At 42.1% G+C, this 11,670-nt stretch overlaps 1 protein-coding gene across 1 annotated transcript; it reads left to right on the top strand.

Moving 5' to 3' along the window:
* The first annotated feature begins 1,266 nt into the window (after positions 1 to 1,266).
* Positions 1,267 to 8,186, top strand: XAF1 (XIAP associated factor 1). The gene is made up of 6 exons (XM_048074081.2): positions 1,267 to 1,836; positions 2,948 to 3,004; positions 5,115 to 5,367; positions 6,170 to 6,237; positions 6,507 to 6,860; positions 7,267 to 8,186. The coding sequence occupies exons 1-6, from the start codon at positions 1,543 to 1,545 to the stop codon at positions 7,399 to 7,401; spliced, it is 1,161 nt and encodes a 386-aa protein (XP_047930038.2). The 5' UTR covers positions 1,267 to 1,542; the 3' UTR covers positions 7,402 to 8,186.
* The last annotated feature ends 3,484 nt before the right edge of the window (positions 8,187 to 11,670 follow it).

The raw sequence follows: 11,670 nt of genomic DNA, 5'->3' as shown, positions 1-11,670 counted from the left end.
GCTGCCCCTCTCATCCCTGAGGCACTGATGGTGGGTGTGTGGGCAGACTCCTGCTTGCCCCTGAGGGAGCCACCAGCTTGCCCCGTGCCCTGTAGAGGGGCAGACATGCCTGGGTGTTGTGGGGTAGAGGCTGACCAGGATCAGCCCCCCACTGCACTGGGGCAGGGGAACACCCTGCCCCTGACTGCTTCAGGCATCTCCAGGCAGTGATCCTGCCTGCTGCATAAACCCAATATTGCAGATAAACTTATTTGGAAAAGAAGGAAAAAGAAACCTCATAGTTCCTCTAAGGACCACTGTATGTGGAACCCACACTAGAAACTCATGCTTGTCTAATAGTGCTGCAGTTTCTTCTTGAAAAATCTTTTGGGTAAGCAGCTGTTTGGGGTGGAGCTATTACAACAGATGCTTTCAGTTTGATTTCTTTTTCCCTTCTTCTCGTAGAAGAAAGGATACCCAGCAGAATAACAAGAAAAATCATGACAGAAGAGACCAGGTTCTGTGAAAACTGGTAAGAGATCTTTCTCGCTCTCCATTTTCTGTGAAAAGATTTTATATTAATTTTCACATTTCAAGGTTGCTGCTTTCTTGCTGCCTTCCTGTGGAGAGGTTTCTTCCATAGCCCTGTCCTATGCTGCAGGACAGCATCTGGCAGAAAAGTCATTGCACAGACACGCCAATCCGTGCAGTTGCCTCAGTTTTCCCTCATGTCTGATATTCCCTTCTGTTGCTATATTTGTAGATATGTGATACTATATATATATATTTTTAAAGATAAATAGCTATCTCTGGTAGGGCAGAAGGCTAAACGGGGCCATGAAGCATAGCTTGTTGTGTCTCTAGTAGTTGGGCCATTGGGTAGATTATGTGAATGAAGACTGTAAAGCACTGCGATTAAAAAGAGTCATACCTAACAAGGTCAAACGAGCTCAGCCTCAATTTTATTTGGCCACAAAGGAAACCCAACACTTAGCCTTGCATAAAGAGAGCCTGTGTATTTCATACTAAAGGGTTGTAGGGGATGCTTTGAATAAACTTTGTCTAAAACTTCTGATAGCTGTCTCTGTAACTTCTTAAAAGAACATTCTGACAGAAGATCCATTCCATTGTTCATCCATCTTGATCATGTGAAGCTCCTGCTGATGTCTAAAGCTGATTTCCTTGAGGAAACTTATCTTCCCTAAGAAAATTAGAAGAGCTGACCTTTTGCCTCTTCCTGGGGATTTTTATTTTATTTTACTTTTTTTTTTTGACTCCCCTGTTTTGATGTCATACTGTGCTAATTTATGTGCTCTTAACCTAGCCATTCCATCCATGCTAAGAAAACAGCATATGTGCTGGGTAGACTGGTTTTGTGGCCCAGGCTTGATGTCAGAGTTTGGAACGAGGGCCTGTGCAGAAATCCCAAATGGTATCAGCTACTCTGCCTCACATGCCTTCTATAAACAGCAGAACTGGAAGTATGCACACCCTTTCTGGCAGACTTCCTGCTCTTGTAGGCTAGAATGGTAGTGTGGGCTTGCCTTTAGCTGTTATGTCCCCATGACCATCACTATCTTGTGCCAGGCACCAGTACCTCCTGCCACAGGATCTGGGGCCCACTGCAGTGTGTACTGGGAAGCAAGCATGCAGCTGTGTGGGTGCTTGGCTGCTGGCCAGGGTCAACCCACCTCTCTCTTCCCCATTTTTGTTCTTGGTAGTAAACGAGGTGTGTCTGCTGCCAATTTCTCCCTCCACAAGACCCACTGCTTGCGGTTTTTCACTCTCTGTCCAGAATGTGATAAACCAGTTGCCCAAAATGATATGAAAAGTCATCAAACAGAAGCACACAAGCAGGTAAGGAATGCTATATTTTCTTCAGGGAAAGCAGCATAAAGCTCTGCCAGCCTAGACGTATGTTTATGGTACAGTGCTCTATATTAACTAGATTTGAACTTCTGTAATTGAACAGAAAATCTGTAAGGGTCTGAAATGACCCTTCAGTTTTGGTTACAGCACCTTTTGATCTCATTGCACATGCAGCTTAATGGAATACAGCTTACACTATGGTATCCCAGCTCTGCCAGCAATGCAAATTGCAGATCAGGTATCGATACATGCTCCTATTGCTCATGAATCAGCCAGAGCATGCAATACAAAGTTTATGCCTCCTGTAGGGTATTACACCAACATTATTTCAACCACAGAAGGATGAACAGTGCCTGCTCTAGCATAAAGCTAAATGATTTGAATAGAGGAAGACAGACAATAACTGATCTGATATAAACCTTGCTGGTACTAAGCTACATCAATAATCAACATTTTTTTTTATAAACAAAACCGAACTGGCAGGGTGAATATATCAGCTTTTCATATAACGAGGACATGACATGACATTTTTAGATAGCGTTAAGAACCCTGTAGCTAGAGGTACCATGCTGACCAGTGAATACCCACGCATGACTTTTTATTCTGTCTTACTAGATTTATTGTTTTAGCACTTTCATTGATTTCAGTTGCATGGGAGAACACATGAGTAGCTTTCATGGCAAATTTCCAGAAAACTGGTATAATTCATATGTTTTCATAGGGACTGTTATAATTTAGACTAGCTGAATATCAGCACTATACTTTTAAGTTAAACCTCAGTCAAAATTTTGAACACACACATGCATACAAACACACACAGACTTTGCATTTCATGTCACACTTTGCATTTCACATGGGGACCTTTGAGAACTGGATACCCACATAGAGTGACAGCTTCCTGCAGAATCACCAGGTATGTGTTCCTCAAAATCTCATCAACACAGCTCAGGCCTGAAGAGAAACAATAATTCACCAACAGCCTCTTGATGATGGGGATCAAAGTGACATGGAGATCATCTCAGCAGCTTGAAGTTGCATTGACATGTGAAAGCACTAACTATTGTCTTATGCTCCCAATGAACTGTTGTTTCACTTGCAGGTCAGATGTAATCTTTGCTGCCAAGGCATGCAGCAATATCAGCTGGAGCATCACATGGTAAGTATGGAGCGCAATACTTGTCACCCTCAAGGCTGACACCTTCGACCAGACACCAAGAATCACACTAATGGATTCAACAGCAAAAATGTATAAAACCCTGACTTAGTAATGGACTATGATAAAAACTTAAACCTCTCAGCAGTGGCAGTGTTTTGACCTACCTTTTTCTGCTTGTAAAAAAGTATATCCCATGGTAGTTGTTGTTGTGGTTTTTACCTTGCTGGGCGGCTGAACTCCAACACAACTGCTCTCTCACTTGCCCTCAGAAGAAGACGGGGAGAAGAAAGTATGTTGGAAAGAAAAAAAGAAACAGTCACGTGTTGAGATAAGGATAATTGAATTAAAGAGAAAAGGAAGAGAGAAAAGACAAACGAACAAGCAAAGGCTTTGTGGAAGCAGAGAGAGAGAAAACAAAATTTCCCTACTTCCCATCAACAAGTGACGTTTCGCCACATCCTGGCAAGCTGGGCCTCAATACATGTAGCAGTTTTTTGGGAGGACAGACTATTCATAATGAGAGCCTCCCCTCTCCTTCCCCTTTCCCACCTTTTATTGCTGAGTGTAACATCATATGGTATGGAACATCCCTTTGGTTGGGTTAGGTCAGCTGCCCTGGTGATGTCCTGTCCCCATGTCTTGCCCACCCCCAGCCTGCTGGCTCTTGGAGGGGGTTGGAGGAAGTCTCGATGCTGTGCCAACGCTGCTCAGCAATAGACAAAGCATTGGTGTGATACCAATGCTGTTCCATCTAGAATTGCAGAGCACAGCATTATATGGACTGCTTCAGGGAAAGTTAACTCCATCCCAGCCAGACCCAGTACAGTTGTCTGCTCCAGGAGATAATGAGCCAGCAATACGCGCTTGCAGCCTAGAAGGCCAACTGCATCCTGGGCTCCATCAAGAGGCATGACCAGAAGGTGGAGGGAGGTGATTGTCCCCCTCTACTCTGCCCTTGTGAGGCTCAACCTGGAGTACCTGCTCCAGTAGTAGATGCTCAACCTGCATCTAGGTTTGGGGTCCCCAGCACAAGAAAGATGTGGACCTGTTAGAGCAAGTCCAGAGGAGGGCTACAAAGATGATCAGAGGGCTGGAGCACTTCTCCTGTGAAGAAAGGCTGAGAGAGATGGGGATGTTCAGCCTGGAGAAGAGAAGGCTCCGGGGAGACCTCACTGCAGCCTTTCAATACTTAAAGCGGTCTTATAAAAAAGATGGAGAGGGACTCTTTACTTGGGTAGAAAATGATGAGACAATGGGGCATGGTCTTACACTAAAAGAGAATAGATTTAGTTTAGACATTAGGAGGAAATTCTTCACTGTATGAGGCACTGGAACAGGGTGTCCAGAGAAGCTGTGGATGCTCCATCCCTGGAGGTGTTCAAGGCCAGGCTGGATGGAGCCTTGGCCAACCTGATCTAGTGGGTGGCATCCCTGCCTATGGCAGGGGCGGTTGGAGTTAGATGATCTTTAAGATCCGATCCAACCCAAGCCGTTCTATGATTCTATGTCGATTCTATGATAATCTGTTACTTTCTCATTCTTGGCTATTCAGGCTGCTGTTCTTCAAGGGCCGCTTAAAGATATTTCTGCCCTACTCACACACTCATATTACCTGCTTGTCCAAAAGGGAGGCTGTACAAAGTGAGAATCTTTAGTCACACAGAAACTTTGCATTAAAACTGCATAAGGGTAAGGCCAAGGAAACAGCTAAGGATGAGATTCACAAAAGAATTGGCAGAGGCTGGGAGGTGAGAACAGCATGTCTATGCTAGCTTTAGTTTAACCATTTCATGGAAACAAATCAATGAAGACACAAAAGGCTTCCCTTAGTGGTGTTAGCTGAAGTATTAGAGTTTTCAGGGTAGGCTTGTGCTGTACTGACAACCTATACTGACATAGCACATGATTCATATTTTTCTTTCTAATGCCTAAATCCTCCTAAATTATAGCTAGCCTAGACAGGTGAACTCTTAATACAGCTATACCTTCATTTGCCTGTGTAGATACTCCTTAGGGAGGATATTCTTGAACAGTTTGTCACTGATGTCACCCAATGCCCCCTTTTGGTATTGATAGAAAGTTTGGAATAATTTCGTCTGTTTATGTGCAGGCCAAGCAATGCCACAAACGAGCAATGAAATGCAAAATCTGTGAGTTGGAAATGCCCTTCAGCAAGCTTCAGGAACACCTAAACACCTGTGCCAGTCGAACCGAATGGTGTTGGGAGTGTAACAATTATGTCATGTACAAAGACCAGAACAAACACAAAGATATTTGTCAGAACAGTGGTCTGTCCTGCCATAAGGACGTGAACTTTCAAATCAGTGAAGCATCTACTAATGCAAAATTTATTTACTCCACTGGTAAGCAAAATTCCTCATTGTTATGTACTGGGTCAACTCTGTTAAATGTTGATGAAAATCCTCCTGCCTTCTCTACAGTTCTCAGTAATGCAGGCTGAAGGATATTGTTGTTTAACTAACCACAGTGAAAGGGACAAATGTTGCTTTCTATTATGCTGGTTATTGTAAAGCCAGAATGATTCCACTCACTGCTGGCTTATCGGCCATGTTCTGTTATGCCGCCCTTATAGGCTGGAAGTGAAATTCCTTCTGTCAGAAAATAACTGGATCTTCCTCTTTCTACTTGTCACACAGAGCAAAAATGATTTAAAATTTCTGAATACTTCATATCTAAAGCCACTTATTTCTTGAAGTTGAGAACAGCTTTATTAGGCCTAAGGTATTGAACAGACTATGTCAAAACAAAACAAAACAAAATCATGAATCCTGTCAAAGGTTCCAGAAAAGAACAGAAACCACTTAGTGGTTGGTAAAATGAACTGTAGAGAGCAAAACCCCTGGCTACAGGGATATACACAATCCTGGCCTAGAATAAGCTAGGCCAAGGCAGGAGTGAACCATCCTGAGCCACAAAACACGGTGCTGTAGTGGAATTTCAAATACTCTGAAGTATGTGAGAAGGGATGGTGGTTTAGTTTTGAGTGATGCCAAAAGCAAAATATAGTCACAGCTCTAATTCCTTCTTGGCTAATGGAATCAACATCATCTGTTTCTCTATCGCCAGTGACCATACGTGGATCTGGGCAGCCTATGTAGATTACTTCTGTCTGCATTTTATTTCTCCCCTCTTACCCTTCTGAAGGTACCGCTGACAATCTTTGTGTGAGGTGCAATAAGTCATTCCCAGATGACCAGTACTCCCAACATCTGGTAAGCATATTTGAAACTGAACAAGAGAATGATCTGTGTTTAATTTCAGTCAGGTTATTTTTCCAAAAAGCTGTATATTAGATAAGAAAAGGCAGTGAATCTTGGCTCTTCAAATTGTAGTTTCATGATACAACATATTCAGCTGCAGCTTCACTATGACATGGTCTCCACTGCCCTTCCCAAAGACTCATCTCTGTTGCAAACCACACGGTACCATGCAGTTGGGTGTAATGCAAATTTTTACTTCATTATTGTTTTCTTTTTAGCAGAATAAAACCAGTACAACTCATAAGCTGACAGAAGTTCTTGCTGGCCAGTCAACTTCAAAACCCAGCAGTGATCCACCACAGTCTTCTACCTCCCTGGCTCCTTCTTCCAGCTCTGAAAAGGCAATGGCATGGAAAGATCTCAGTCCCAAAGGGAAAGGAAGGTACCATCCATTGACCTCCAAAACCTTGCCCAAACCTTCAAAGAACAAAAAGATGGTTGGCTTTCCTTCTCCCACAAGAGGCAGACTTTCCACATCACCTCAAGCTCTTAAAGACACCTGGTCTTACGACTTGCTGGTGACCTGTGCCCACTGCAACATTCTTCTGCCACTTCCAACTCTTCAGAAACATGAGGTGAGAGGTGATGTATTGGACTCAGCCTCCTACATGCTTGAGCGAAGAGCCACACCTACATATTAATAAGTATATGCTACTTATCCCCTCACTGCCCAGGGTCCATTTGCTCACATCTATACAAACAAGATCCATTGCCTATAGTCCACCTGATTTTTAGGGAAATACTAACCACAACTCAAGCCATTAATTTTAAGCTCAAATCCTGGAAAGTCTTCAGTGCCACTCTTTTGTTCTGAAGGCTGGTATTGTTCCTGCTAATCAAACACTATATCTAAGCTGTATCAGAGATGGAGCTCTAGATAATTTTCCATCCCAACAAAGGGGCCTAGCTGCCTCACTACTGAATATGATTGTGGGTTGAATATAATGTTCTCCTCCAATATAACTATTATTTATATTTTAGATCAAATGTCTACGTTTGATGTCTTTGAGAAATGCTAAGATGAACCAAAAACCAAACAGTGGAACAAAAGGTATTGCAGAATTTCAGAAACCTAGAACAGGATCCATCATTCAGGATTATTCTGTACTGGGTTAATAGGAACAATTTTGCAGAGGAAGTGCATCTGGAAGAGCTAATACTCGGAATATCACAAAGCTTTTTGGATTCCAACACACACTGGGTTCCCATGAGGACTGACTCAACAGAGAGTTTTAGTAACAATGTAATGCAAAAGGCTAGTTTTTCATTTTAGTACTGGAATTAAGAGGAAGCTAGTTCAGGTCAAGAGAAAGAAAAAAAGAATAATTTTGGGTTTCCTCAGCATTCTCTCCTACCCCCCCCCCCCCCCCCCCCCGCCCCCGCCAGCAGAAAACATGTGTGAAGAATGCATTGTTGTGAAATAAAAAAGCTGATTTTGGCTTCTAAAAGTGTACATTTCACAAAATCACAAAATGGTTAAGGTTGGAAGGGGCCTCTGGAGGTCATTTGGTCCAACACTCCTGCTAAAGCAGAGATACCTAGAATAAGTTGCCCAGGACCATGTCCAGACAGCTTCTGAAGACCTCTGAGGAAGGAGACTCCACTACTTCTCTGGGCAAGCTAGTTTCCAGCAAGGTATTCACAAAATTCATGCCTGCTTGCACTTAATCCAAAAGTGCCTTTTTCAGTAAATTGTTTGAGCAAGCACTGCATCAGAGCCCTTATATTTTCAGTCTTTTGCCCCACACATGCATATACATGTTGTACCTCTCAAATTATGCTACTCTGAATAGGGCTACTCTACTACAAGCGGAGATCTACACAAAGATTTCACAGAACAGATGTTCTGTCCCAGGTGTGTCTACTCCAACACTGAATGGAGCCTTAAAGAATTGTTTCAGAGACAAGAAGTAAAATTAATCTTTTCTCCATAGTAAAAATTGCATATTCAGTAGAAGCATTTATATAGTTATCCCAGACAATGCCTCAAGCTGAGCTTGCACTGATCCATAGGTAGTGCATCTCTTTCCTTCTCCTGTCCCAGGTAGACTGTGAATATTATTACTTATCTCTTTACTAACATCACTCTCTGCTTTTCAGTTCCTAAGCAGTATGATTTCCTTTCAGTCCAGTTAATTAAATGATCTTGTTCTTAGTCTGTCTCTTTCTGCTTTGTTCAGTAAATTAGGTATTATTTCTCCATCTAAAACTTTCCTCTCCTGTGAAATTAAAGAAAGTATCAAAGTGAGAGATAGGGAGTTTGTCTAGTTTTGAATTACAGGACATAAGTCTTGAAAAAAAAATCATGATAATTACATGGATTATTTGACTTGCACTGCATTTCTTTATATTGCGCTGCTGAGTGATGACTTAGAGACAGGAAGGCTGTAAAACTGTAACTTTAACAAGACTTATAACTGGGCTTTGTTTGTTTTACAGAAGACTTTCTAGAGTGCTCATGATTAAATTTGGAAATAGAGAAGCATCTTCAGACTGAAACTACAGCTCAGCTTTAGCAAAAGGTCTTGCAGGTGCAATAGGTTTATCAGTGAAGAATAAAAGTGTCTTGCTACACCAGATCAAGAAAAAAGAGTGACTCAGATTTTTATTCCTTTTTAAGAAAGGCACATCACAGGTTTCACCAGAAAACTCAAAAAGTGAATGGGGTTAAATGGTTGTTGTCTTTTCAAATATTTCTGTGTAAGCTTGCCTTAAAAATATACTTTTTCCACCCTGCATCAATAGGGAGAGTGCCTTATTTAAAAATGTTTGTTCTGGGAAAGCGGAGGAAATAAGACATTCAGAATTACTTGTCATGTTGAGTACCATCAATTCCTCTTGCCCTCACTGAGGACTGAGACTTTAGTGTTTTCCAGGGTATGGCCCAGTGAAAATAAATAACATTAAATTCTGCTCTCCTTTACTTCAGTGAACCACTCACTGGACTTGGGCCCAAACAGCCTAGCCTTGGGAGATGTCAGATACATCCATAGATAACTGTCATTGTATACATTCTGACATGAAATGGTCCAAATGGAAACTGGTAAGAGGCCAATGATGGAAAGGTTAAACATGAAGAGTGAGTGGGTGTTTTATGCTAATCTCTGTGAACATTTGTGAAACAGCCTTCGTTGCTTTTTGTCTTCCATCAATAAACACATTAGCAGAACAGCTTTTATGACAAGGTTCCATTTTCTTCTCATCATATTTAGCAGTGTTTAATCTTAAATGCTGATGGCTGAAACTAATGTACATAAGCTTACCTATGATTTTAGTAACATCTCACTCTCAGATCCAAACTTCTTGATATCTGCATCATTTATGCACTAACAGACATAGGATGCAAAGTCAGGCTGAGTTTGTAAACTCTCTCAGCAATTCAACAAAGGCTCAAGCTCAGTTATGCATGTCCCAGGCATATCTACATGGTCAGGACTGAGCTGAAATGCAACAGCAGACATTCCAAAAGTAGACACTTCCAGTCAAATAACTACTGGGCTGGTGCCAGTATTGTGGATGGGACAGCAGCTGATCATGTGGCCTGGCAAGTGTTAGTGACTTCTGACTTAACCTTTGCAGCATGGGGACTGTTTGTAACAATCAATAACTTCTACATACATTTAGACCGCATTAATCTGAATCTGACTCTACTACTCAAAGGCCAGGAGTCCATAACTTCACTCCCTCTGCCATATATTTTGCTGATCAGTGTCTAGTGAATTGGGTTTAAAAGCTTGTGGGAGTACTCCAACCACATTTACAATGGGATTTTCAGACACAGTCTAATACAGTGCTCTCAGCGATGCTTACTTTAAGCTTTTAAAAATTGTTCTGAACTTCTGGTAACCGGATCTAAAGATAAACGTGATGTTACAAAAGAATTTTCTGTATTTGAGGACATAGGAAGGGCTATGAAAATATGTCTTAGAACCATACCATTCCATACACAAATTTAGCTTCTTTTGTTTTGCACTGGTTACACCTTCATATAGTTTACTATTCTTAATGTTCTTGGATATGTATCACAGCAATGGACCCATCTCCATACAAGCATAAGCTCTCTCTCAGTTTTTTGCTTTGGTGTCTCTACAGATTCCAGCAGTGCTGGACTTACCAGGCCTCCAAGGAACTCCTTCTTTATTGGTCTTTGAAGTCTGTTTGAGGACGGCTGGTAAACATAATATAGTCTGAAGAGAGTCCATGAGTAAAACAAATTTGGAGAGGAACTGGGAAGGCAGCTCATGCTTCATAATGTAAATCTTTATACAGAGAAAGGAAAACATTTTCATCTCTTTTGAAAAGGATCTTCAAAAGCTTTGCTGCACACCTACAAAAAGTTCAGTCAACCAGAGAGGGCAGCTGACAGGAAGGGGTTGCTGCTCACATGTGTGGTTGTCATCACAAGACAGCTGCAGACTGTTGTGCCCTGTCGTGGATCAGCCTGACAGCACAGGGGGTCACATCTTGTACTGCGAGACAGGAACCAAAGTCGTGATGTCTGAAAGTGTCATAAAACTGACGTTTGAGCTAAAGGACAGCTTTATCCTTGCAACAGTTTTATCTATCTGTCTAATCTATCTATCTATCTACATATTTGAGGGGGAGTGTGGAGGGAAGGCATAGCCTATTCAAAAAGCTGTATTTCCTTATTTCCTGTCCCTTAAAAAGCAACAGCTGGACTTATTTCGGGAAGCTTGTGCTGCAGTGTCACCTTGTGGCTGTTGATGGTACTGGCACGTGCTAAACGGATTTGGGACTGGAGACCTTGGCTGCAGAGAGAGGAGGACTGAGTGCTCCCACTCGCCTGTGTCCAGGTCCCAGGCTGCACAACGGCGCTGCGTGGGTTACTCTTCTGTTCTGAGGCGACAACGCTTTTGGCACGCTTATAATTCAGTAATAAATAACGTCAGGCTCCTAGCTAGGTTAAAGACAACAACATCTGGATGAACAAACCAGCAAGTTGAAGGACTGGAGCACTCCTAAAGTCTTACTGTGACATGCTTTGGGGAAGAGAATGTCCCTGTATGCAGATCTTAGTACCAGCTGCTAGGAAGTTGTCTCAGCAAAAAGAAGGCCACTTGTAAACCACCAGAAAATATGAGCCAAATGCAAATACTTCTCTGAAGGCTCTTGAAAACACCTGAAAACCTTCTGAATCCTTTCTCCCAGGGTGAGAGAATGGCTGTTACAACTACATTGAATGTTACCCTGCTTCTGGAGGTGCTGTGCTTACCCTATCCAGCACGGTGGTCACTTCAAAAATCACTGCAATGGTCACTTCAAAAGCTGTAAAAGTTTTTGTTTTTTTTTTGGTTTGTTTGTTTTCCACCTTTGTCCTCCCTTTCTCAGAAATGCTCGAGACTCAGTGAAAGAATGTTTTTACTA

The sequence above is a fragment of the Anser cygnoides genome, chromosome 18, assembly GCF_040182565.1.
Source record: "Anser cygnoides isolate HZ-2024a breed goose chromosome 18, Taihu_goose_T2T_genome, whole genome shotgun sequence".
In the NCBI taxonomy this organism is placed as follows: Eukaryota; Metazoa; Chordata; class Aves; order Anseriformes; family Anatidae; genus Anser; species Anser cygnoides.
Note: the sequence above shows the minus strand (reverse complement) of the source record. Positions and strands in the feature narration are given on the sequence as shown.

Coding starts and splice junctions, on each gene's coding strand:
- XAF1 (XM_048074081.2), top strand. CDS start 1,543: ATGACCATCACTATCTTGTGCCAGGCACCAGTACCTCCTGCCACAGGA. Junction 3,005..5,114: donor ATCAGCTGGAGCATCACATG/GTAAGTATGGAG, acceptor GTTTATGTGCAG/GCCAAGCAATGCCACAAACG. Junction 6,861..7,266: donor CAACTCTTCAGAAACATGAG/GTGAGAGGTGAT, acceptor TTTATATTTTAG/ATCAAATGTCTACGTTTGAT.